We start from the raw sequence: 27,478 nt of genomic DNA, 5'->3' as shown, positions 1-27,478 counted from the left end.
TCAGCCTTGTCTTTATACAAGTGCTGAATACATTCTTCCAGTTTATCACTAGCCTTTTAATTTATGGGTTATTTTTTTCATAAAGAGGTTTTTAATTTTGTTGTCATCAAATCTTTCATTCTTTTCCTTTGGGTTTTTATGCATGCTTATAAATGCCTGCCCCATATTTTCTTCTAAATCATCATGTTTTAAAGAAAAAGAAATAACTCCTCAGTATAAATGAGTTTTATTTTTAGCATCAAGTTTATTAATTACAAAAATAATACATGCACATGGTAAAAACATCAAGTAGAACAGAGGGCTATAGATGAAAATGAAAAGTTCCTTTCCTCTTCTCCCACTGCCCCTGCTTGCCAAATTCCACTTGCCAGAGGTAACTGTTGTTAGCAATTTCTTGTATATATCCTTCCTTCCATACATATACTGGACACATACAGACACATGCATATTTAGCCTTTTGCACACAAATAGGATACACACACACACATACACACACACAGAGCTTTGAAATTTTTAATTTAACATTATATCTTTGAGCTCTTAATGTGACTGAGTATTATCACATGTTTACCAGACTAAAAGAGAGACCAGGGCAGTCAGAGAACATGGTAGGGGAAGTGCACAGGAAAAGGCATATTCAAAAGCCAACACTTAGCACAAAAACTTGCACATAATAAATGCTCAATAAATAAGTGTTAAATAACTAAGGGGAAAGAAGAACTTGAGAAAACTGGAAACAAACTGCGATCTTGACCATTCTTCTCAGGCCGGACCTGGTCTCCTGACTGAGAGTACCATCTCCCAGGGCAGTGGGGAACAATACATGATGATGGATAAGGTCACGGAGCAGCTGGTCCTCTCGCTTGCAATAACTTCCCACTGTGTGTCTCTTCTCCCACTAGATTCACTGCCTTCAGCACACTCATTTAGTTCAAACACACAGTTCACACTGACTACACAGCACGAAAATCTGGGAGCTCCAAGACTACACAGCTGAGTGATATTACAGGTCCACACTCATACAAACAGCTACCATTAATCGGTACCTACTGTGGGGTAGGCACCATGTTGTGAACAACAGCCCTGAAAGGTTAATGTCAATTTATGTCCATTTTATAGACGAGAAAATTAAGGCTCCAAGAAACCAAGTGACTTATTCAGGGTCACACTGCTAGTCAAGTAGCTTCCAGAGACAACTGTACACCTTAATCAGGACAGCCGACTCTTCTGTCGACCCCACACCACATTCGCTCCTATTTCACAGACTTTGTGCTATATTCCTTGCCTGGCATTCCCTCTCTCCACTTGTCTCATCTGGTGTTCTGTGGAGGCCAGGCAGAGACAGAAACATGGGGTGGTGCAGGATCCACGCCAGACTCTGCTATATGCTGTCAGGGATGAGGAGTGAGTCAGTCAGAGGAGCCCGTGAACAAGAACACACACGTGAGGGAGGTGTTACAAGTTCAGAGAGGGAGTTGAGCCTGGGAACTGGAGAGCACCCTCAGGAGCCTGGGATACGGATACCCAGCTAAGAAACTCTAATGCAAACATTTCTCTCTCCCAAGGTGCTTTTGGTGAGCTCCTCACAAACACAGCCGTGGCTTACAGTCTTACAGACACGGGCCAGTATATCTCCCCCTACTTCAATCCTACTCATTCTCAAGGCCCACCTCAAGTCTCACTTTCCCTATTAATCCAGCTCATTCCTCTCTCTTTTGTGAATTACAGTTTTACTTAAAATCAGCACCATAAGATATATAACAAGTGTTTGTATACCCTCTTGTCCTTTAATCACTTCAAGTATCTTTTGTTCCCAGTAATTTTATTGAGATCATAATGGTTTATAACATTGTGTAATTTCAGGTGTAGATTATTATTTATGAATTTCTGAATAGACTTCATTGTGCTCACCACTAGTAGTCTTAATTTTTGTCCATCACCATACATATGTGCCTCTTTATCCTTTTCACACTCCCCAACCCCCTTCCCCTCTGATAACCACTAATCTGTTCTCTTTATCCATGTATTTTCTATCTTCCAAACACAAGCGAAATCATGCAGTATTCCTCTTTCTCTGTCTGGCTTATTTCGCTTAACATCATATCCTCAAGGTCCATCTATGTTGTTGCAAATGGAACAATTATGTCTTTTTTATGGCTGAGTAGTATTCCAGTGTGTGCGTGTATGTGCGTGTGTGTGTGTGTGTGTCTGTGTGTGTCTGTGTGTGTCTGTGTATACATGACATCATCTTTATCCATTCATCGGTAGAAGGGCACTTGGGTTGCTTCCATGTCTTGGCTTTTGTGAATAATGCTGCAATGAACATAGAAGTGCATAAATCTCTTTGGGTCATTGATTTCAAGTTCTTTGGATAAATACCCAGTAGTGGGATAGCTGGATAGCACAGTATTTCTATTTTTAATTTTCTGAGAAATCTCCATACTGTTTTCCATAGTGGCTGCACCAGTTTGCAATCCCACCAGCAGTGTATGAGGGTTCCCTTTTCCCCACATCTTCTCCAACATTTGCTGTTTTTGTCTTGGTAATTATAGCCATTCTAACTGGTGTAAGGTGATATCTCAACATAGTTTTGATATGCTTTTCCCTAATAATTAGTGATGTTGAACATCATTTCATGTGTCTACCGGCCATCTGTGTATCTTCTTTGGAAAAATATCTGTTCATGTCCTCTGCCCATTTTTGACCGGGTTGTTTGTTTTTTTGTTGTTGAGTTGTATGAGTTGTTTGTATAGTTTGGAGATTAACTCCTTGTTGGATAAATGATTTGCAAATATTTTCTCCCAGTTGGTGGGTTGTCTTTTTGTTTTGTTCATGGTTTCCTTTGCTTTGCAGATACTTTTTAGTCTGATGTAGTCCAATTAGTTAACTTTTTCATCTGATGTAGTCCCATTAGTTAACCTTTTCTTTTGTTTCCCTTGCCTGAGTAGATATGGTATTTGAAAAGATGCTGCTAAGACCAGTGTCAAAGAGTGTACTGTCTATATTTTCTTCTAGGAGTTTTATGGTTTCAGGTCTTACATTCAAGTCTTGAGTCCACTTAAAGAAAGAAGATACTCAAAATGGATGAAAGTATCTTGTTTCTTTAAGTGGACTCATTCACATGTCCTTTTTCTATTGTTTCCCTGCCTGGTCTGGGTATTGGGAGACCTGGCTGGATTCCAGTCCCAACTGTCCCACTAATGAGCTTTGTGACCTGGAGCTAGTCACCACCTCTCTGAGCCTCATCTTCCCATCTTCCAGGGTTTTTGTGAAGACACAGTCAACATTATAACACAATATAAGAATGCAAGGTATTATTGCTGAAGACATTTGAACTAAGGTGTTTCTGCCTTTTACATCCTACTTAGTGGATGGATCTATATAAGAAATAGCAATCATTGCTGCTTGTTTCACACTAGTGTCCTCAGCAAAGGTTAACAGGTTTAGAACAAGAATACTATCAAAGATGGTGCCAGATGGAGGGGGTCTATGTGCAGCTGATTCGGGGGCTCTCCTTGGAAACTACCAGGTGATTCCAGGCTTGCTTATTTTTAAAGCTTCCATCTTTCTGAGTGTTTCTTCATGTAAATGATCCGTGTCAATGCTATGAAAAATGAAAAGAATCTTGTGTCAAGTTAAGCCAGCAGACGCCATCAGAAGCTTTCCTATTATCAAGGAAAAGATTCCCATTCACACTTGCTCCATGGCACCACTCAGTTACTTCACCCACTTGGCTGTCTATCATCTCCTTCCTCAGCCTTAGCTCCTTTCCTTGGGTCTCAAAAGAGAAAACACTTAACTTCCTCCTGGATTTTCACTTCTGTCCCTCCCTGCCTTTGTCTAAGGCCCTGCTCCAGTAATCCCTCAGTCCCCGCTCCTGTAACTATAACCTCTCCCTCTCCTCTCTCTGGGCTCCTTTCTCTCAGCCTACAAATGTGTCTATCCTAAAATAAGGCAAAAAAGAAAAAGAACAACTCCCTCCTTCCTGCAGTCCCACAATTCCCCCCAGCTATGACCCCATATTGCTTCTCCTTTTCACAAACTTCTTGAAAAAGTAGTCTCCACTCCTTCTCCACTTCCTTTTCTCCCATCTCTTCAAGTCACTACAATCTGGTTTCCGGCCGCACCACACCACTAAAATGGCCCTGGACAAGGTCATCTATGGCCTTCTAATTGCAAAATCCCATGGACACTTTGCAGTACTCATCCTTTTGGACCTCACTGCTACACTTGGTACTGTTGAGCACTTACTCTTCCTTCCTTGAAACTCACTTTTCCCATAGTTTCCAGGACATCTTTCTTTCTTGGTTTTCTCCAAGGATTTTCCTTTCCATATCTGCCTCTTAAAAATTGGTATTGCCCAGGGCCAATTACCCAGAGATGTTCTTCAGAGGTTCTCTTCTGACTCTCCCTAGAAGATCTCATCCATTGTCATGGCTTCAGCTATCATCTCCAGGGCACATTCCTACATCCAACTGCCTACCTACTAGAAAACTTCCTACAGTGTCCCACAGGCACTTCAAACTCCACATGCATGTCTCCGATTAAAACCCACTGACTACAAAAGAAGGTCCAGCTCTTTCAAGTATGTAGTGAAGTACAGTTTTGAGTTTTAAATGGATAGAAGCTAATCTTTATCTAGCAAAGTGAAATGAGTAGCCCTGCTAGTTATGCAATTGTAGGGTAAGTACACATTTAATGCCATGGAAGGGTAACAAGACCTTAAGAATTTTCTGAGTGACTTAGCAAAAGCTGTCTTACCTCCTCATATGTAGAGGTCACTTCTGAGGAATGAGTGGGCCAACAGCTTAGGAAGCCAAGAGGTCTTGTGAGAGCTAAGATACCGGTTACTCTCAATCCCATCTTTCCAAATTTAGAATTAGGAGCATGTATCAGGGTGAGCTAGGAGGTTTTCTCCAGGGTCCAGTGCCTGGGAAAGGCACCAAGGCCCCTAAAACAAAATTATCTTGACAAAAGAAGGTTTAAGTGGGGCCCCTGACTCAACTCAGGGGCTTACACCTTTGTGGGCAAGGGAGAGTTTCACACATATATACCTGTGGATGATTCAAGGAGCTCCTCTAGACCCAACCACCCTGATATATACGGTACTTTAAAAAGCGATGGCTGCACACTTGGCTGTGGACCAAGGTATCTGTGCCTCAGAGCCCAAGCATAATGGTACTGCAGGGCTGGGAGGGATCCAGACCAGCCAGGGCATCACCAACCAGCCACCAAGCTTCTGTGGGACTGGGCAGGAGCAGTTCTCAGGATCGGTCCCATGTGGCAGTGAGAAACAGCAGCAGCAGCGGACTGATTCTCCAACCAGCTTTGTAAGCAAAACTGGCTCCATCTTTGGGACCAGTTTAGAAAGGGAAGGAGAGGCCTCAAAATGCACTGCTACTAGAGTATGTGAGAGAAAGAGAATGATGACTGAATTTGTCCCCAGAATTCTGTTAATAGGTCTTAGTAATCACACATGGCATACAAGGCCTTGCCTACCCCCTCAGGCTCATTTTTTCACACATTCTACTTTGTACTCTATGCTCCAGCAATAGCAAACTTCCTGGAGATTGCCCACCTCTATCCCCATCAAGTACCATAAACTGTGCTGCTTATTGTCTGGCTAACTTTGCTCATGCTATCTCCTGAGTCTGGACTACCCTTCTTCATCTTTACTCTCATTTCCCCTGGCTATAGTCCTGAGACTCAACTCAGGTGGCTCTTTCTCCAAAGAAGCTTTCCCTGACACTCTTGGGCTGGGTGAGTTGTCTCCTGCCATGATTACCCGATTGCATTCATCAGTTTACGTGCCTGTCTATACTACTAGGCCCACTGGCCCTGAAGAGTACAGACCGTGTCTCGTGTCTTATTCATTCCTGTCTCCTAGCACCTGGTACATCTGCCTAGCACATAGCAGATACTCAGCAAGTGCTTGTGGAATGAATGAAGGTAAGCTTTGTCACTCTGAGGCCACAACCTCTTCTTTACCCTTGGCCTTCTGAATGTCTAGACACCTAGTCTTTATTGAACATATCATTAACTGTCTCCTTGCCTTGCCCCTAGATGCCCTAAATTACGAACTGGTCTGCTATATGTATTTACTATATACAGAGCACTGAGCTGGGAAGTTTACAAGGGAAAATTCAATGAGGAATAAGATTCAGATTCCACACTCAAGCAGTTCTTAGAAAATAACCTTCTTCCTCCCCTCTTTCCAATTTGCAGAGAAGATGCCTCCTTTATAGGAGGCTTTCCTGGATTTACCCTCCTCTAGCCCACCACCACTTTAAATGATCCATAGTTTCCTCTCATCTTACCTCAGTAAGTATATATTTCTTTTGATTTCAGTGTTGTTTGTCTTATGTATACTCTAACATTCAAAATTTATTTGAGCTCAGTGAATGGTGTCTATTCTGTGCGTGTGTGTGTCCTTTATTTTGTATTCTGAACTATTATTGCACACTGCTATCAACCTGTCAATTGACAAGTTATAAAGGTTTGAAGGTTGGCCTGAAAACACAATGGAAGCACACTGTTTAAAAGATAAAGCAAGAGAAACAGAAAAAGGTGCAACAATTTACCAAAAAAACCCCAAAAGACAAATAATCCCATGGCATCACCAACAAAATAATTTCTCCTTGCTGTCATTTAGGACCTCTGCTGAAGCATACACACTATAAAGTGCTACCACATTAAATTACTCTACATTTAAAGAAACATTGGGATTGATCATTGAGTTTATTTCAATCTGTTGACAATATAGACTCCAGGCACCTCTTTCTGAGAAAGACACCACGGAGGTCCCTAAAGCCCTGAAGCTTATAATGTTGTGAATAATTCCCTCTTCCTGGGCAGTAATCAACACACTCTCAGGCTTTTGAAACTAACAGACTTCACTTTGCTAGTAGAGAACCAGCTTCTGTTTCAGCAAGACTTGTAAACAGGCTTTTATGCTGTTTTCATTTATGCTTAAGTCCATCAAACTGGCTTTGGAATGTGGAATTTTTGTACTCAGCTTTTATTTCCCATCATGTGTTCCAGTTCTGAACACCAGAAATGAATGGCCATTTGGCCACCGGTTAGCTGCCAACAAGCATAGTTGTATCCTAATCAAGAATTACTTTGTGTGTCATGTCAGCCTGCTGAGCTGGTAGACAGACATTGACCAGGAACGGACAAGACCTCCACTTTCTGTAATTGCATCATTACAGCTTCATCCCCTTGAGTCTTGAAGACTCTCAAAATGTAAACATTAAGGCCTCTAGCAAGTATTTGAAGAGAAAAGGGAAAGGGTCTAACATTAATGGAATACCTCCTACGTGCCAAGAATTGTACTAGGTACATTTGTAATTAACATCTCACTTCATTTAACCTCCGTGCTAACACCAGGTAGTCAGGTACTGGTATTAGCTTCATTTTACAGACAAGGATACTAAAGTTCAGGGAGGTTAAGTAAGCATGGTCATGTAGCTAGTAGATGCTAGACTTAGTGTTTAAGGCAGACGTAGCAGAATCTAGTTCTGGAGCTCTTTTTCCCGCACCAAGCTGCTTCACTTAGCAGGGAGATCCAGCACCACCTGTTCCCTGCCTCTCTCCCTGCCTGTGTCCAAGGAGGAGGCCTACCGGCAACTTCACTTACTTGGCCTACGCATGACCTGCCCTCAGCTTTTCTTTTCTTTTCTCACTGCAATGGGCTATGATCAAACCCAAGATGCCTGTCCTGACCCCTCCCTCTCACTTCCTCCACCACAGTCACTTACTAGAACTCCTGAAGTTTACATATTGGATGAATCAGTGCGTCACACAGCATTTGCACTCCAAAGTCCTTGAAGTCATTTCCACTTAAGTCTAGCAATGTTAGGTTCTCATTTCTGTTGAGGACAGATGCGAGGGCTCCAGAGCATGCATCTGTGAGATGACATTGTGCTAACCTACGGGGGATTGGGGATTCAAGAAATAAATCAGTTTTACCCCAAGTTCCACAATTACCCTCCATTTCATATACAGACTGGAATAAGAGTCCAATGGCCAAGGAGTCCCTGTGCACTTACCACAAGGTCTGTAGTTTGCAGGAGGGCTGTTTTAGCCCTTCACATAGCACCTGCATGCCCTCGTCCCCTAAGGCGTTGTCACTAAGGTCAAGGACTCTCAGCTGTTCATTAGTGTAGAGTGCATTGCACAAATCCTGACAGCACTCTCCTGTCAGGTTACAGGTCCACAATCTGCCAGAAAGTAAGGGAGAGAAGGCTGACGTCATTTCATCTGCACTGGGTCACTTTAAGAACTGTGTTTGCCCACTAAAAAAAACACGTTAGAAAATCAGAGTGTCATGTAAAAAAAAAATAATCCCTTCGACCAGGGCCAAGCAGAGATTGTGGAGAGGGGAAAATTTATTCCCCCTAAATTATTTGGCTCTTCATTTATTGCTTCCCTGGAGATTCAATCACCAGGCCAAAAAATACTCATTTAATTTTGGGAGTTGCTGAAACATCAGGAAATTCTGCCTTTGGCTATAGTCCATGATACTTACGCCAGATCCTTTAACTGACAGTCAGGCTGTTTTAATCCTTCACACAGCAATTTCAGTCCCAAATCTTCAATTTTGTTATTAATTAGAAGCAGCCTTGTCAAGCTCCAGGTGGAGCGCAGGACTTGGGCGAGGGACTCACAACAAGCTGCAGAGAGGGAACATTCGGACAGCCTGGAGGGATGGGGACATCAAGGTGGCTGTTAACCACGGAAGCAGGGAGTCCCACTGAACTTCAAATGCCAAAGCCCATGAGAAGGACTAAGACAAGCAGACACTTACACAAGATTCTCAATTATACCCTTGGTATGCCGCAGACCTCCACAGAGATGCTGTACTCCTGTGTCCCCCAGGGCATTGGCAAACACAATCAGCTCTTTTAAAGTCTGACTCACTTGCAAAAAAGAAGAGAGCTCCACACAGCTAGCATCCGTGAGGTGACATGTGCTCAAGCTACCCAGAGAAAAAGAAGAAAAATGAGCCACTGCTGCATTTAGCTTCCTAGGAATGTTTTCCCAGCCTCCTCACTTAGCTAAGTCCTAGCCATCCTTCACATTTCAGTTCCTGGTCCACCTCCTTCACAGAGTCTCCTTCTGAGGTCTCCAACCCACAGCAACCTCCTCCCTTTCGCAGGGCTCATCTGACATTTCTAAATGATTCCACAGTGTTGGGCACTTGATTACACGTTGAACTGTGTCGCTCTCCAATTGTTTTACATCTGTGTGTCCTTAAGGAAAGCCTTGTCACTTGTAGTTCTTCTGCTAACTCCACTCACATCTAGTTGAGTGCATGGTAGGTAATCTTTACAGAGTTAAAATGTAATTAGTGTCATTCCTGTAAACACACAAGACCATAGTATACTGGAAAGAGCATGAGATTTGGAGAGTCACATCCTGACTATACTACCTTTTAGCAATGTGACCTTGGACAAGTCACTTATCCCCCTGATCCTCAGTTTCCTCATCTGTACAATGGGGATAAGAAAACCCACCTTATATGGTTATTGTAAGGAGTAAATTAGGTGAAATAACTTCTGGTAAGCACCAACATAGATCCTGGCACACAGTAGGCATTCAACAAGTTTAATAGTCATAAGATGATAGCAGATAGTTCTAAGAAACTTACTCTAGTTTCTCCACTTTACAGTTGGAATGTCTGAGACCCTCACAAAGATACTTCACCCCTGTATCCCCCAGGGGATTTTCACTCAGGTCCAACTCAGTAAGGTGTGGATTGCAAATAAGAACAGAGGCAAGATACTTGCAAACAGCCTCTGAGCTTTCGGGGAGAATGCTATCACACAACCTGGAGAGAAAGAAAGACCAACAGAGATAGAATTGGCTGCTTTATCATCCTACTCAACCCCTACTTGCAATACTTTATGAGCAGAGAAAATAAAGGCCCATCCATACAAAACCCCTAACCTTGAGTACGTCACAGCCAACATTTCCCATGTAAGGGACTTGTACATTGCTCCCACAACACTGTGTCCCCAAGTGGGAACTCAATAAATGGTGACTGCCCAAGAAAAGAAAAGGGTTGGGAGGAAATATCAAGATGACCTAATCTCATTTTAATTCCCTGCATAAATTTAGCACTCTATCTCATGTCTTCTTGCAAATCCCAGGGGGAAAATGCTATAATAATCATTAATAAATTTTACAGTCAAAAGCTCTTTCCTTCCCTCTTATCTGAAAGTCCATGATTCATTAATTTGCCATCCTTAGAGAGACCCAGCCCATCACCATCATCCACATAATATTCCTTCTTTGGCCCAAGAGAGTAGTTTTTACTGACCTTCGTGCCTTCTCAGTCTTTGTTTCTCCATGTTAAGTAGTCCAATTCCGTGAACAATTTCCCATCAACTTTTTCTTTCGTCACTTTTAAGAATGTCTATGATATATACTACAAACTTTGAGTTCTCAATTTTCTCTTGTGTTACCAGGCTTTAAAGTCAGTCTTGAAGAGGGCTCATAAAGACATGTATCTATATCTCCCCAATTTAGAAATTTTAAATAGAGGCATTTTCCCCAAAAAATGAGCTTTAAAGTGGATTTTAGAAAGCTTTAATGCCAAAGGGGCTTCACTTCAGAAAATCACACATACATATTGTGATGGTTAATTTTATGTATCAAACTGGTTAGGTCATAGTATCCAGATATTTGGTCAAACATTATTATACATGTTTCTGTGAAGGTACTTTTTCGATGAGATTAACATTTAAATCAGTAGACACTGAATAAAGTAAATTACCCTCCATAATGTGGGTGAGCCTCATTGAATCAGTTGAAAGCTTTAATAGAAAAAGATGTGGGGCCGCCCCATGGCCAAGTGGTTAAGTTCGCGCACTCCACTTCAGCGGCCCAGGGTTTCGCTGGTTTGAATCCTGGGCGCGAACATGGCACCACTCAACAGGCCATGCTGAGGCGGCATCCCACATGCCACAACTGGAAGGACCCACAACTAAAGCTACACAACTATGTACAGGGGGGCTTTCGGAGAAGAAGGAAAAATAAAATCTTAAAAAAAAAAAAAAAAAAGAAAGAAAGAAAAGAAAAAGATTGACCTCCCCAGAAGAAGAGGGAATTCTGCTGGCAGACTGCATCTTGGACTTGAACTGCAACATTGGCTCTTTCCTGTGTCTCCTGCCTGCCAGCCTACCCTAAAGATTTTGAACTTGACAGCTGTCATAGTCCATGTGAGTCAACTCTTTAAAATAAATCTCTCTATATATTCATACTCACCTTATTGGTTCTGTTTCTCTCAAGAACCCTGACTAATACATATATGATAGTCATTACCATGGACTTTGAAGTCAGACACATCTGGCTTTCAAATTGTGCCTTTGCCAAGTTATTTAGTCTTATGACCTTGGATCTCTATTTCCTTATCTGCTAAAATGAGGATAATAATCTGAACTTCTCAGAACTGTTGTGTGAATTAAAGGAAATCATGTATACAAAGCACTCAGCACAATGTTTAGCACAAAGTAATTGCTCAATAAGTGTGGGTTATTATTATTGTCATTGATGTTATTGCCACTTACAACGAAAATTCTCTCCCTAAAGTTGTTACATAGGAACAGTTTTAGGGACTGCCACTTTTATTCATCCTCTCCTTGACTCCTTGAAATCTTTTGATCACATAATATCCATCTTGAGTTGCGTATTTTTAAAATTTTTCCTACAGTATGGAACAATTTTAATAGTTACAACTTACTTGAGCTTCTGTAATTTGCAGTTTGGATCTTTCAAGCCTTCACAGAGAAATTTAAAAGCTGAAGTTTCCAGTTTGGTTTCACTCACTTCCAGTTCAGTGAGCCACTGACTGGTGCTGAGAACAGCTGCTAGCGCCTCACAAGAAGCGGGAGAGATAAGGCATCGGTACAACCTTCAGAGAACAGAAGAATAACCTCATTACCTTATTCAGGCTCTTCCCCCACACAAACAGCAATTGACAAAAACTGATACGAACACAGACAAATTCTCCTTCTAGCAGTTACCTCAATGTCTGTAAGATACAGTTTGAGTGTTTTAATCCTTGACACAGAAGCTTCACTCCTGAATCTTCCAGGGTATTTTTTACAAACTCCAAATTTGTCAGACACTGGTTGGTTTCAAACACTAAGGAGAGGTCCCTACCACAAGAAGCTGTGAGGCGGCAGAAAATCAGTCTGTGTGGAGAAAAAGTCATTTCAGAGAGGAAAGAAAATAAGACTCTTTAAAGGTACCTGTTTGCACCTTACTGATGTAACGAATTCTTTCCATTCATTCAACAATTAATCTATTGGGTGCTTCCCACTGTGCGAGATGCTGAAAACACAGAAATAATTAAGACCCAGATCTGCCCTCAAGGAATTCCCAGTTAATGGGGGAAAAAGTTAGGAAATCATAAGTGATGATACAGTGTGAAAAGCACTGCACAAGTGGTATGCACAAGGCATCCTGGGGACACAGAAGGTGGCAGAATTCAGCCTAGCTTTGGATGAGGTTTGGAGGATCAGGAAATACCTATGAGGAAGAAATGCTTGCGTGCTTTTGTGAAGGGGAACTGCAGTTGAACAGGAGTTAGGTGGATGAGGAGAATGGCAGCAGGAGAGCGGGAGGAGCTGAGGGGCAATCCGGTCATGGAGCAGCCTGTGCAAAGGCCAGGAGGCAAGAGAGAAGATGCTTTGTTTGAAAAACTGCCAATCATCTGCTATGGCCTATTTTAACAGCCTGGAAGGCTCTATATCAAACTAGTAACAGTGATATCTTCTAGGTTGGGGAAAGAGTGGGATTATAGGGGGACGTTTACTTTCTAGGTATCAAAAGATTACTTACAATAATCAAAAGCTATCGAAAAATTACTTTTTTTTAAATTTTGAAAAACATAAAGCATGCTTATTATAAATAATTTTTACAATAGAGAAAAATATAAAGAATAAAGTTTCTTTTTAAGTATTCCTACCATCCAAAGACAACCACTATTAAAATTTTGGTATATAACTTTCCAGATTTTTTTTTTAAAGATTGGCACCTGAGGTAACAACTGTTGCCAATCTTCTTTTTATTTGTTCTTTCTTTTTTTTCTCTTCTCCCCCCCAAAGCCCCTCAGTACAGAGTTGTATATTCTAGTCGTGAGTGCCTCTGGTTGTGGCATGTGGGACGCCGCCTCAACGTGGCCTGATGAGCGATGCCATGTCCGCGCCCAGGATCCAAACCAGTGAAACCTTGGGCGGCCAAAGTGGAGCACGTAAACTTAACCACTCGGCCACGGGGCCGGCCCCTTAACTTTCCAGATTTTTAATACATGCATACGTGTAGAGTTATATGTTCTTTGTAACAAACAAAATCATATAAAGATGTATTTTTAAAAGATAAAAACTTTGTCCCAACCGCCCCTCCAATTCCACCTCCCAGACATAACCAATGTTAAGAGTCTGGTGTATATCTTCCCACTTCTTTCTCCAAGATCACAGAAACACATGCAAACACACACACAGAGGATTTGTTTGTACATTTTACAAAAATGGGACCATGGAAAACATTATGTCAACTTTACATGCACTTTGTCATTCAGGCCCATAGTTAGAAACAGATTCAATTATAGCACAAGGTCACATAGTAAGTGGCAGGGTAGGGCTCAGCCTAAGGTCTGTCTGGTTTATTCTGTAGGCTTCAGAAAGCCAGTGGAGGTTTAAAGAGACATGGTCAGATCCCTCTGATGACAGGGTAGGGCAGAAGACAGATCTGATGTCAGAGGGTTGCAGTGGTCCAGGGAAGAAATGGGGGAGGAGGGGGCTGGATTAGCATTGCGGGGGAGGGGGTGTAAATTGACGGATTAGAGACACGTTTTGGGAGTGGAAATGGCCAGGATTTATGACCATTTAGGGTGACTACAGTGCTCAGTCCTGGGCCAATGGAGAATGAGGCTGTTCTCTGGCTCCACCCTCTTCCTCCAGGGGGTACCTGAGGCCAGTGAGGAATTGGGGCTGTTTCCTGTTCTAGAACATTCCATCTCTTGGAAAACCATTATGGGGGGGTACTTTTTGTACTTGATTACAAGTGCTTCATGTTCTTGATTCTAAGTCTTTTCTGACCACCCCTGTTTCTTCCCATGGAGGGATCTTATTTTCGCATCTGCCAGCACTAGCACCCCCCATCCCCCCTCATTGTCTTTCCTCAGAGCCCTTGGAGGAAAAGAGAGATGCCTCTCTCTTTTCTCTTTGGGCACAGTAGGCAGGCATGTTTGGCCTGTACCTCCTATGGCCCCCAGCTGGAGAGGTGAGGCCTGATGGGAGGTGTCCTATAGTGCGGCAAGGCAGTTAGGGGGTCTTTACATGGGTTTGGGTGAGTGAGGGCAAGGGGAAGGGAGGAGATCGAGTGGGAAGGGAGGGGACATCCCCACAGGGCCAGTCAAGCCCCTTAGCCCCTCAGCAGCCACGGCCTTGAAACCCGACGACCTTGGTGGTGGGTTCCAGCATGGCAAGGTGGTGGCCTTCATCAATGAGAAGACAGCCAGGCATGCAAAAGGCCCTGAGTTCTACCTTGAGAATATATCCCTGTCCTGAGAAGAGACGGAAGACAAGCTCAGGGCCATCCTGGAGGACAGCGCAGTGCCCAGCAAGGTCAAAGAGGCCTGTGCCTGGGGCAGCCTGGCCCTGGGCCTGCACTTCACCTGCAGGCAGGGCCAGTTTCATGCGCACAGAGTGCAGTGGCTGCAGGACTTCGCCAAACTACATAAGTCAGACGCACAAGCCTTGGCCTCAGATGTGAAGAAGCTCACAGTGCAGCAGATGGAGAACAAGGAGACAGCCTTCCAGCTGCTGCGGCAGACTTACGCCAACCTGGCAGAGATGCAGAAAGAGCGGGACCTTCTAAGGTGGAAGCTCCTTCAGGCCCTAGGATTCCCCAGACTTGCTCCCTGCCCTGTCTCCCCGCCACACCCCCTGCCCCCGTTTCCATCCTCAGAACAGGTCTCAACCTTGTCCACTTCTCTCCAAGAGCTGGGGTCTCCCCGGGAGCAGGTAGAAGGAGGAGCAAGTGAGAAGGGAGAGGAGGGTGGCCGCTGCTTCTACTGCCACCGCTGCAGGAGGAGGAGGAAGACAGGAGAAGGATGCGGAGGGGGAAGAGGCCGCAAAGGAGCTGGGTGGAGGCCTCCTGCAGGTTCTTGGAGCTGTGGAGCAGAAATAATTACCCCTCTGGTGGGCAGAGGGAGGGAGGTCTCAGGTCTGTGGAAACAGCCATGTTTTATTTCTCTGAGACCATGAAGCCCAGGTCCAGAGTCTCCCCAGCATCCCTTCCTGTGCAGCTCCCGGCCTCATTTGCATACCCCTTCTCATGCCCCTTACTCCCCTTCCCAGAGTCAGCCACAGCATCCCCACCAGCAGCAATGTTCACATCAGGGGCTCCATCTCAGACGGCTCCCACTGGGGGCCCTCTAGTGTTACCTTAGGGTCTAATGTGGGGGCTCAGGGTATAGACCTTCAATCCCAAAGACACAGGAGAGACTTCGATCCCCATCATCAGAGAAGACCTCCAGTATTTCACAGGCCCGAGGATTGGGACTGCCCTTGGTGTAAGGCCGTAAATTTTTCACAGAGGGAGATTTGCTTCCGCTGCGGGAGGGGAATCTAGCTACAAAACCCTTGAATTCAAAAATGTGAAACAGAACAGAAAAATATCCCAAAGGGAAATCAATTTTCAGAGGCAGGGGAAGAGGTAGGGGAGGGTTTGGGGGGAAAGGGTGGGTGGATGGATGGGGCAACTGGGTTGTGAGAGAAGTGGGAAGTGGGATGGGAGGTGGGGTGTGAGGTGGCCACTGGGGAGGTTATAGATTAGGGGGCTGGCAGGAGAGAGATGTAGAGACATGTTTGATGACTCCCTTTGCGTTCCAGAGCATTGGCATTCCACACCCCAGAAGTGCTGCAGCTTCTATTTGTGTCTCTCTCCCCCAGCCCCGGTATCTGGTGGACCTGGGCAGCTATGTATACAACGAACCACTCCCTCCCCAACCTAGGCTATAGATGATGGGAGCAGGAGTGGGCATTTGACCCATCCTGAGCAAAACAGATTCTCACACTAGACAATCTGAACAGAGAGGCAGATGCCAAAGTCAGGATGGTGTTGGGAAATGAAACAATGGGTCACTTGGAGTTGGGGCCAAGGTCAGAGCCATGGATGCCAAGGCCTGACCCTGGCTGTGGGGGAGCAGAACTGGGTGCTTTACAGAGGCCAAGTGTCTTTTAGAGGATGACATTATGAGGTCCCAGGGAACACACAGGCACAGAGAAGTAGAAAGGAGTTGATCCTGTGACCCCAGAGATGGAAAGAGTGGCAGCCCGGCCACTTTTCCACTTTCTGCAATTGTGCTTTGTGAAAAGCTACTTTACACAGATCCCCTTTTCTTGAAGCTAAGTTGAGCGGGTTCCTGTTCTGGGCAACCAGGTTACTTCCAAGACAGAAACTGACACAATAAGAGCAGTTGCAAACCACAAGCCATCAAAGAAAATGTTGGACCTGGCTGGGGAGGTCCTCAGGGAGTGCCAGGTAGTGGGGATTCCTGGATCCCCAGAGTCTCCAGGAATGAACTAGACAGGAAGCTCTTTCATGTTCTCAGCAAGTTATATCACAAGAAACAATCAAAACAGGCCTGGGGCAAACCAGGCTTACACCACAGCAGAGATGTGCCACCTCTAAGGGAATCCCTCAGGGCTGCATACAGAGGATGCCAGCACCAGCTGCAGGTGAGGACTGCTATGGCTCTTCAGCCCCATGACAGGAGAAGCCTCCCCAATGCCCAGTGATCAGAACTGGGGACAGTCAGATCTGATCAAGGAACTCATGCCACAGCCAAGGAGGTGAGTCAGCAACTGACGGTGCCTAAGGGTGGGCTGGGCTAGACCACAGACCAAAGCATGGTGCCATCCTGAGGGATTCTCTCCCCCAGCCCACCACCAGGACAATAGTAGGAGCGGAGTCTGGCTAGAAAGCCCTCAGTGGATTCAGAAATGTGGAATAGAACATATCCCAACGGGATATCAATTTCCAGAGGGAGGGGGTAAACTGGGAAAGGGGGAGTGTGGAGGATGGTCTGCATCTCCCCCTCTGATGACGAGAAGATGTCTTGAGCGGGGCTAAATGTGTGGTTTATCCTGCAGGTGGCAGGATGGTGAGGATTCACACCTGGACCAGACTGAGATAACTAGAGGAGCCCTGGACATCGCCTGGAGACTGAGGACCTAGGGACTGAAGTTGTCATGGCCCTGGGATATCTCTGCAGCGGCTGGATGTGACCTTGGGCTCTCTCCTGTTGGGGCAGGTGTGGAGGTGTGGACAGACATCAGGATGGTTGTCATTGCCCAAAAGCCCCTACCCCCACCCCGACCTTCTGTCCTCATTCACTCTCCAGTGCTTTGTCTGAGGGACACACCGGCAAGATCCCTAACCTGCACTTGTCAGAAGTGTTCTTGGGCTCATTTCTACAGTTCTAGAGCCAGGTTTCCCAAACCCAGCACTCTTGACACTTGAGGTTGGATAATTGTTGCAGGGGGCTGTCCAGTACACTGTAGGACGTTCAGCAGAACCCTGGCCTCAGAACCCAGTAGAGGCCAGGAGCACATCGCCCCCTAACTGTGACAACCAAAATTATCTCCAGATATTGTCACATGCCCACAGGAGAGCAAAATCGTCCCTGATTGGGAACCATGGAGGCAATGAGGCATGTAGCGGTAGTCAGAACAGAGGGAAGAGAGTTGCAAGGGGAGTGTGCTCAGCAGTGCCCGGGGCTGCAGGGGGCCCCTAAGATAGGAGGTGAAAAGTGCGCACTGGGTCTGGCGTTCACTTTCGATCTTTGAGCAGGTCTGGGTACAGGAGGGGCAGAAGGCAAACTGCAAGGGTTGAGGATGTGCACTCAGTGAGGGAGGCTTCCCTTCAAGGACTTCTGGCTGCGGAGGGAAGGAGTGAGGTGGGATGCATGGCTGAGAGAGGGTTCTTTTGAATACGGGAGAAACTTGAGCCATGAGGAAGGAGATAGCTGAAGAAAGCTTGAAAACGCAAGAAATATGTAAAAGAATGAGGTAGATCCTGCAGACTGTACTGGAGGCACGTCCATGGTACTGCTCAATGAAAAAAAAACACGACAGGGCCAATTTTGTTTTTTTGTGAAACAAAACCCCCAAAAGTTCTATAAATGCGTATATATATGCTATGTATATTATAGATTTATGTGTGCTTTACGTTACAGATTTATGTTTGAATAAGCATAGAAAAAGGTCTGGAGAGATATTCAGCAAAAAAGGTATTACCTAGAGAGGGTGGGATCAAAGTCAGAATAGGAAATAGGAGTTGGCGATGTGGAGGTATGGGGTGGGATGGGGTACAGGGCAGTAGGGTGGAAGGCTTTCATATCTTTACATACTTCTGTGTTTCATAAAGCTAAACAATTAAGTGCTCACAAAAATACAAAAATAAAAGGAAGTGAATTTACTGGGTTGGGCGGGTTTGGAAAGGCCACCTCTTCCTCTGGGACTAGAAGGAAAGAGAACAGACACTGATCTGTATGTTGAGGGGGTGGGAAACCAACGGGGTTCATGCCTGTGTGTTTGTGATGTGGACGGACAAGCAGTCAAGACACCTGAGAGTGAGCAAGGACCGAAGGTCAGGGTGGGAGTGGGGGCTTCTGAGCAACGGCACTATGGGGAATAACTGAGGGAGATGGAGGTGGGGAATGGAGGGAGAGAAAAGGATCATCCAGCTGCATGGACTGGGATAGAACCCAACTGAAAGAAAACCAACCAGGAGGACTGTGGAATTCTGGAAGGAAAAGGAAGGAGGTTAGGTCCAGCAGGGACACCAGACACAAATCTCTTAGGTGTTACAGCCTGCCACCCATTTACTACAGCAAAAACAGCACCTACAAAAGGGGAAGAGGCAGGAGGGGCTGGCAGGGATCTGTGCCTGACTCCCTACCCCTTCTAGGCTCATAGCACATCTTTTCATTTGCTGTTTCGCTATAGAAAACAGAGCACTAGTTATACTTTTTCTTCAGGTGCGATCGTCTGGGAGTACAATTTCTAGCAACCCAGTCTTTACCTGCAAATATCTAAGAGTTTAAAGCAAAGTTCAACTTACTTCAGGTCTCTGATTTTACAATCTGGATTACGCAGTACTTGGCAGAGCAAGTGTAGCCGAGACACTGGCAAATTGCACAGCTGGAAGGACCTAAAAGAGGTGAGAAAGCAAAAATAATTTAAAACAAAATAATTAAAAACAAAATTTTAAGCCAAAGTCTTATTTTGGCTTTTGTTATCATACTAGTACTAACCTACCTCTTCCAAAAACCTTAGGAGGTATTACTCCATTTTGAAAATAAGGAAATAAAAGTTCCCCCAAAAGTAAATAATTTGCTCAAGGTCACATAGGTAGGAAGAGAACGGAGGTCAGTATTCAGGTCTATCTGACTCCAAAGCCAAAGCCACGTTACTGTGTGCCAGGCATCAAGGTAAGCACTTTAAATACACAAACTATCTTATCTGGTCCTTAATTCAACGAAAGGTATTGTAGTCACTATTTTGCAGATGCTCAGAGAGGTCAAGTGACTTGCCCGAGCTATCTTTACAATATAACTGATTCTTGGTCATCAGTACGAATAGAAAAATTAATGACAGTAACTGAGAACTATGAAAGTTCAATAGTAAACTCCCACTTAGTCAACATGCTTAGGAAAGGAGTATTTGGGGTTAAATTTTGAAGAGAATTTAAGCCCTCCAATAAAGGCAGTACGGTTAGGGGTATGAACTCCATCTAAGGTTGATTTTCTGGAAATCCAGAATGAACTAGAAGCCCCTTTTTGTTTCCATCAGTGTTTAAAAATCTCTCAATGTATTTGCCCATTATTTAACTTTATAATATACAGTTGGACTGAAGGTATCATGAATTCCTCAAGGCACTATAGCCAAGGTCCTTCATAATTCTGAGTCCATGTAACCTCTCCTACCCCCTTTCCTTCTAGTCCCAAACATAAACACTTGCTGTACCTCCTTTCTTCTCCCCACTTTCCTCAAACACACATAGCTCACGCTCATTTCTACCTCTATGCTACTGCCCACTGAGGAAATACAACTATCAGATAAAAGACTCAGGTTAAATCCCTCCCCAAGTAGTGCTCACTTGTGCTTCTGCTCACTCTTGTCTCCTTCTCAAGGTCCACTACCCCTCAGCTGGCCCTACAACTAAAGGAGAGGTAACTGTCCATCTTAAACTGAGTACTGAGAACAGACTTACAACCAGTGGCATTTTCTAGATAACACAGGCATAAGCTTTTTTGGCTGTTTTAGTCAGTAAGTCAGGAGAACTGTATTTTATAGTGCACAGAGTCCATATTATTATATAAGTGGTTTACCTAAGCCTCTTTGAACTCCAGCTGTGGACGCTCTGTGCAGGTGCAAGTCTCATGGAAAGAGCCCAGGCTTTACAGCAATAAATACAGGAGTGCAGCTCTGCCCCTTACTAACCTGGAGCTCTTGGAGGCCTCAGTGATGAAGTATACGCAGAGGAGAGTGACAAACAATTCAATGCTAAGTTTGCAAGCTTTTCCAGAATAGTCATCAACATCAAAATAGCAAAGTCCCCAATGATAATCTTGATGACTTATGTGCTCATAACACTTTATAATTACAAAGCACATTCACAGAGTGACACTGAAGACTAATAGATACACACACACACACTCATACACACACAGTTACAGAGGCTAGCCCAGGGCCTGGCACATAGTAAGTGCTCAAAATGTTAGCTTTCCCTCAGTGTCTACCTACAACAGTGTTCAATATGCGATAGATATTCAATAAATCATTATTGTGTTGATTGACATAAAATATGGAAAACAGAGATGTTCCTTTTTATTTATAGACAATGCTAGAAATGATCATGTGCCTGAATACTTAAAATAAACAGTAAAGTCCATTGTTTCTGAAGGCCAAAACACAGGAGAAAAGACATTACTATACTTACTGATTAAGTGTCAAAGCTGGTGGCATGAATGCTGAGGCTCGCTCTTCCTCCTCAAATCCAAGTAGATGCTGGCACTTCAGAGTCACTGACAGGTGACTGTGACTACTTTTTACACAGAACGACATAGCCAGAATGTCCATTTTTGTATAGGTAGGTTGAAGCAGTATAATTGAATTTAAATCACCAATTATCCTTTTTGCATATTCTTCTTCCTGAATCTCATACAAGCAGTGAAACAAGTCCATTGGCTCAATCTGTAGCCTAGAAGATTTATCCTTTATTTCTTTCTCAGTCCACTTCAATAACTCCTCTCGAAGTCCCGGAGAGACTTTTCTGCCAAAAGTAGTTTCCAAAGCCTTCCCCTTTCCTTTATGTAAGAGGCCAAACAAGAACTGTATCGTTAATGACGAAAACCCTTTTCCATATTGTTGGAATATTTCTTGCCACGTTTTCCCCACTTGATCAAAAAACATCCAGCTGCTGTCATTCTTCAGGGCATAGAACACAGCAGTCAAGAACTCTTGGAAACTGAAGTGAAGGAAAGTGTAGACATTGACACCTCCTTCAGCTTTTTTCAAAAAGTGATTGAGAAAAGTGCAGTTGGTATCATACACTCCTATCCCATGTCTTCTGAGGTCGCTGACTTCAAATAGGACCTGCTGGTTCTGCAGTCCCTTTGCAGCCAAAGAGCAAAGGCCCCACAGGCAACTTTGTCCCTTCCACACGGAGACGCCTGTAAGGGTTTTGAGGCACTTGGAAAAGTAGAACAGATACACATCAGTCATGGTCTGAAGTGACCTCATGAGAGTCCTGTCATCATCTCCCTGTGACTGCAGGACACTGCAGATCATCCAGGAGATGATGGGAAGAGAAGACATAATGTCAAGGCCCTCACTTTCTCGTAGATCATAAAAGACTCTCATTGCTGTATTAGCACCCAAAAACTGACTCAAGAAATATGCTCTCTTTTCAGCATCTGTAAACCACAGGATCTCTGCCTGGATAGGTTGTTTTAACAGAGAGTGGAGTTTCTTCATGGTCGTAGGTCGGGCGGTTATCAGGAGGGATGATTCGGGGAACAGCTTTTTCCTCACAAAACTACATAAGAGGGTCTCTACTGGCTTCCTTTCCTGGGGGTTAGCACTAAGATCCTCTTCCTGGTCACCTATAGTGTGCTGAAGCTCAGGAAATCCATCAAGAATAAACAGAAGCTTCTCTGGATACATAAGAGTAACGTCCAGGATGGGTCCGTTTATATCTTGAAAAGTGTTAGTGATCAGGTCAGCAGCACTAAGGTTAGCAATATGGCTTATTTCTCTGCAGTTTACATAGATGAGATAGTCAAACCTGCCTGGAGTGACCGTTCCCGCTGCCCAGTCAAACATGAACTTGTGCACCACAGCTGTTTTCCCAGTCCCCGCACATCCCTGAAGCACCACAGTTCGGGATGAGCTGGAGCCCTCTTCATCGGGATCAAACACATGTTCCATCTCAATAAAATTATCTTGTTGAGGAATTCCACAGGATGCCTCTTCTGATATACAGTGCTCTTTTACAACAAGCAGTCGCGACTCTATATGCTTGCCATGGTGATAACATTTATCGACTCCTATTTTTAGGTATTTTTCTTTTAGATGTTTTCTAAATACTTCCCGGTAATCTAATGAGGTGACACCAAAAGTTAGTAACCACAGAATCCTAAGCAACAAACAACTATAACTAATACTACCATCTTCACTTGGATGTCTCACTTACAGGTCTAAACCTGAGCTCTTGATTTCTACGCCACTGCTCCCTCCCCAAAAAAAACTCTCCCCAGGCATTTCATTTCAGTTAAGTGGTGCCACCCAGTTGCTGAAAAAAATATTAGGAGTTATTCTTTATTTCTTTTTTCCCTTGAATCCTTCACATCCCATCAATTAGCAAGGCCTAACATTTAAACCTCCAAAATAAGTTTCCAATCCACTTATTTATCACTAGGTTCTCAAATACTACCCAAGTACAAGGCACTATCAGCTCTTCCCTGGACTGCTGAAATCACCTCCTACTCATCTACTCTTGCCCATCTATGGCTCCTCTCCACACAGCAGCCCATGTGATCTAAAAATATCAACTACATCACGTCACTGCCCTGCCCAAAACCTTTCAAGAGCTCTTCATTGCATTTGGTATAAAATCCAGATCTTTACCTTATCCTACAAAGTATGCCACAATCTGGGCCCTACCTATCTCCCTTCCCAGCCTCATTTTATATCACCATCCTTCTCAGTCCCTACACTAAAGCCACAATGGCCTACTTTTAGTTTATCACAAATACCATGCTCTTTCCCACTCCAGGCCTTTCCACTAGCTATTCTCTCTGCCTGGAACACTCTTCCTCCTGCTATTCCCATGGAGAGCTCCTTCTCATCCTTCAGATCTCAACTTAGAAATTACTTTCTAGAAGAGGACTTGCCTGACCACCCAATTTAAAGCATATCCTCTCTACTATTCCCTTTCCCAGCACTCTGTTTTCCCTACATAGCACTTCACTTATCAAAGTTTATAATTGCCTTGTTTATTTTTTCATTTTCTGTCTTTCCCATTAAACAATAATCTACATGAAGGCAGGGACCTTGTCTATCTTCTTCCCCATAGTACCCTAAGTACCCAAAATGGTGTCTGGCACATAGTAGACACTCAATAAATATTTATTGAATATGGCTATAAATGCTTTTGAATTAAAAACAAGTCATTTATTATTACCTATTCTGTGCCAGATACTGTGCTAGGCCCCTTGCATACGTTTCTGATTTAACTCTCACATTAATCCCATGAAGTAGGTATTACCCACATTTTACAGTTGAGGAAATTGACACTCATAAGCAGGGTCATAAGTTCATGGGTAGGCAAACTGTGCACAGGTCTCATGCTCAGAAGGACCCATGCTTGGTGTAATGCTCTGCTGCTGCTATCCTGAATATCTTATTTTAATTCTAATTTAGATTTTATTCCTCCTCAAAGCCCCAGTACATGGTTGTATATCCTAGTTGTAAGTCATTCTAGTTCTTCTATGTGAGCCACCATCACATCATGGCAGCTGGTGTGATTCTGTGACGGGGAAGCAAACCTGAGCCACCAAAGCAGTGAGTGCCAAACTTTAACCACTAGGCCATCAGGGCTGGCTCTTAATAATTTTTGAACCAAGGATCCTGCCTTTTCATTTTGCACTGTACCCCATAAATTATGTAGCTAGTCCTGCTTACAGCATTAGTAACTTGTCCAAGGTTCAACAGCTAGTAAGTGGCAGAGACTTAATTAAGATTCAGGTTTGTCTGAAGCCCTGATCTATGTGCTTAAATACCATACTACATAGCTTTTCACCTTCTGTAACTAGAAAAACTAATCCAAAGAGTCAGTTATCAAGTTCCAAATCCTGTTAAGTGAATGTGTAAGCTTCTTGTAGGATTTCTCACAAAAGTGTTCCTTGGAACACTATTTTGCAAGATATTAATAGGAGAGCTGTGAAAAAGGTGCCCTGCAGTCAAATAAGTTAAGGGGCATGCACCCTCTCTCCCCTTTAAGAGTTTCTCAATGTATATTAGCATATGAAAGGCTCTGAGATGACCCACAGTAAAAAAAAAAAGGGGGTGTTTAACTTTGTTTAGTCCAGCATTTTCTGGTCTTAAATGAATATAGAATCCTTTTCTAAAAGCAAAGTTATTAACTCCTGGAGAATAGTGTTCTGTAGAACTCAGTTTAGGGAATGCTGATCTAGATGAGTGTTGGCAAACTTTTTCTGTAAAATCCTGTAAACAGTTTAGGCTTTTGGGTCTCTGTTGCAATTACCCAACTCTGCCATCTTAGCCGAAAGCAGCCATAGACTTTATGTAAATAAATGGGCATGGTTGGTTCCAGTAAAACTTTTACTTAAAAATCAGGCAGCTGACTGGATTTGGCCCAGCGTCTCTAACTTGTTGACTTCCATCAAGATCATCCCAGAAGCAGACTGGTCCTTTCTAGCCATAAAGTTTTGTACATCTGGTGCTTGATCACCATAATGGGAGGTCCTCCCAGTATTCGAATACCTATTCTATACGATATAAAAGTCCTACTTGTTATGATAGTTAAAGGCTTCATAGATGTTACCAGAAATATCAATAACTATTGCCCAATGAATATGGGAGAGGAATGGGGATGAGCAGCCAGGTTCATGAGAGGCATTATTCCCAAAACAGAAAAAGAGAATAAAACAGAAAAGACATCTACCTATAAGCTCCTTCCATGAATATGAAGCCAGAGAACCTGAAGCAGCTGTGGGAGGAAAAGAGTTGAGGTTAAGAGTAGCACAAAAGACACCTTTATACCAAAACATGAAATATACAGAAATTTAGTCAATTACAGCCATTCAGGCTGTTCCACAAACAGAAATACAACCAAGAAAGTAAGTTACCTCACATCTATTCTAACTTACCCACCATGGTATTTTATAGCTAATGTTCAACATAAAGTAAAATGTAAGAACTTCCCATATAGATAATTTAGGATGTAAACACCTACATTTATATGATCAATAAGGAAAATTTTAGGCATGAACTTAAAGGGGTATACATTATTTGAAGACACTGTTTTTGGTATTTTGCTTTCCACTGAACATTAGCCTATTGGTTCTGCTGCAGCTTCTGTTGAGCCTAACTCGTTAATGAGAAGGAATAAGGCATTGCTGATGTTAGTTCAACAGATAGATACAACGACTTACACTCAATACATAGACACACACACTCAATCCAAACACTTACATCTATAGGTATAGAGATAAAAATATACACATGCATGCGTGCACACACACCACACACTCTCCTCAAAATTCCTATAGGTTTTTAGTATTTGCACACTTTCAAAAGCAAGAGTGAGACTTATAGTTGGGAGAAGGTGTGACTAGGTGGATGAGAGGAAGCAGAGTCTGGAGAGGCAGATACTAGAATGTCACAGAAATGGGCAGGCAAGTGAGTGGTTTGTTGAAGATAACAAGTTTCTATTCCCCTTAACTAAACATCCTTTGGAGTTCAGGAATCAGTCACAAGGGAAAGGACTCCAGCAATCTTCACTCTTTGCTCTTTTGTGCTGTCTCCTGTGAAAATCTGTGGTTACAGTAGGGGGAGAGACTTAAGAGTCTTTTATGATTATAAATGCTTTTGGAATTATGGAAAACAGTAGAAACCACAATTGCCTCTTCTCCTTTCTGTCCTTTTCCTCATTTTGGGAAACACAAATATTGTGGAGGCAGTTTCAAGAGATTATTAATGGACAAATATGGTATCCATGTAATATCTTAACATACACACTCCTATGCACATGCAACACAATTTTAACGATTTGCAAGAATCCCAAAATCTACGAGGAGAAGAAGTTGGGGAAAGATAATGAACAGGATTACCTAGATTATACTCTCTCTTCCCACATTTAGTTACTCACCTTTCTGTTCAGACAATAAACTCCAGGTACAAGCAGGTTCCATATCTTTTCTTTTCTTTTGACTGTTCATCCTGGCAAATGAAGAAGACCGTAATCCAAAACAGAGATGATGACTGTAAGGCACAGTGGAAGCCCAGAGTAAAAAAGTAACTCAAGAAAGACTACCCATTTCAGGCATTATAGAGCTTAGGAAGAGAGAAGGCCCAATAAGCAAGTAGACAGCTGGGGTGGGACTTGGAGGATCATACGAAGATAGACCAAAGCCAACAGTGTTCAACTTGAAGATAAAAATACTAAAAGAGGATAGAATGTCTGTAAACTTTTGAAAAGTACACATACAGGGAATGTCAAATTGGGCTCTGAGTTGGGTTACAATGGAAAGCATAGGATTTAGGGAGTATACCTCTAATGTTTAGGGTCAAGATAAGAAAGAATAACTATGACCTTCCACAACATATTTTTGGTGCCATTGGTAAAGGGAGAATTCTAAGACCATAGATTGGAATACTGTAGTATAAGAGAAACAGTCTAGAGAGTCAGGAGACCTAGGCCCTAGCTCCATGTCTGTAACTATCTACCTATAGACCTTGAGTAAGATTCTTCTACTTTCTGGGTCTGTTTTATTATTTTTAAAATGGCTGAGGGAATTAACATTGCCCAGGTTTCTTTTCAGGTTCAACATTGTAAGATCAGTGGTTCTCAGTCCCAGCTGCACATTAAAATCACCTTCACACCACCCTCTGAAATTTCTTTTTCTTTTTTTGCAATATTACTTATCACTTTCTAACATACTCGATAATTTTCTTCTGTATTACGCTTATTGTTTTCAGTCTTTCCCACCTAAAGTGAACTACTGGCCCCTATTCTCGGCCTTGGCCATGAACTTTGCAGGTCCACACAAAAGAAGTGGAGCTTATTTTCCCAACTCTTGTCTTTGAGCTCAGCCTTGAGACTTGCTTTGGCTAATGGAGTGTACACAGATGTGACTCAAGCAGGGGCGTGA

The 27,478-nt window shown here is 43.4% G+C and overlaps 2 protein-coding genes across 5 annotated transcripts in view; one reads left to right on the top strand and one right to left on the bottom strand.

The window, feature by feature from the left end:
* Window positions 1-224: 224 nt before the first annotated feature.
* LOC103564692 (NACHT, LRR and PYD domains-containing protein 12-like) overlaps window positions 225-27,478 on the bottom strand; it is a 39,571-nt gene continuing 12,317 nt past the window's right edge. For 2 of the 4 annotated variants that reach the window (XM_008540584.2, XM_070603813.1), the window contains exons 2-13: window positions 26,476-26,546; window positions 25,270-25,314; window positions 21,022-22,681; window positions 19,141-19,230; window positions 12,030-12,200; window positions 11,747-11,917; window positions 9,653-9,832; window positions 8,810-8,980; window positions 8,531-8,701; window positions 8,052-8,222; window positions 7,761-7,931; window positions 225-3,604 (exon numbers count right to left, since the gene is read on the bottom strand). In XM_008540584.2, the coding sequence (XP_008538806.2) occupies window positions 3,523-3,604; window positions 7,761-7,931; window positions 8,052-8,222; window positions 8,531-8,701; window positions 8,810-8,980; window positions 9,653-9,832; window positions 11,747-11,917; window positions 12,030-12,200; window positions 19,141-19,230; window positions 21,022-22,681; window positions 25,270-25,314; window positions 26,476-26,546 (3,154 nt within the window). In that variant the 3' untranslated portion in view covers window positions 225-3,522. Of the gene's footprint in view, window positions 3,605-7,760; window positions 7,932-8,051; window positions 8,223-8,530; window positions 8,702-8,809; window positions 8,981-9,652; window positions 9,833-11,746; window positions 11,918-12,029; window positions 12,201-19,140; window positions 19,231-21,021; window positions 22,682-25,269; window positions 25,315-26,475; window positions 26,589-27,478 lie in introns of all 4 variants that reach the window. The other 2 variants (XM_070603815.1, XM_070603814.1) reach the window with 1 other exon arrangement.
* On the top strand, window positions 12,612-15,660 carry LOC103564696 (testis-expressed protein 13A). The gene is given in 5 exon segments (XM_070605324.1): window positions 12,612-12,681; window positions 14,584-15,051; window positions 15,101-15,213; window positions 15,215-15,428; window positions 15,431-15,660. Coding segments are annotated over 5 exon segments (1,095 nt in total).

This window comes from Equus przewalskii, chromosome X (genome assembly GCF_037783145.1).
Source record: "Equus przewalskii isolate Varuska chromosome X, EquPr2, whole genome shotgun sequence".
NCBI classification, from domain to species: Eukaryota; Metazoa; Chordata; class Mammalia; order Perissodactyla; family Equidae; genus Equus; species Equus przewalskii.
Note: the sequence above shows the minus strand (reverse complement) of the source record. Positions and strands in the feature narration are given on the sequence as shown.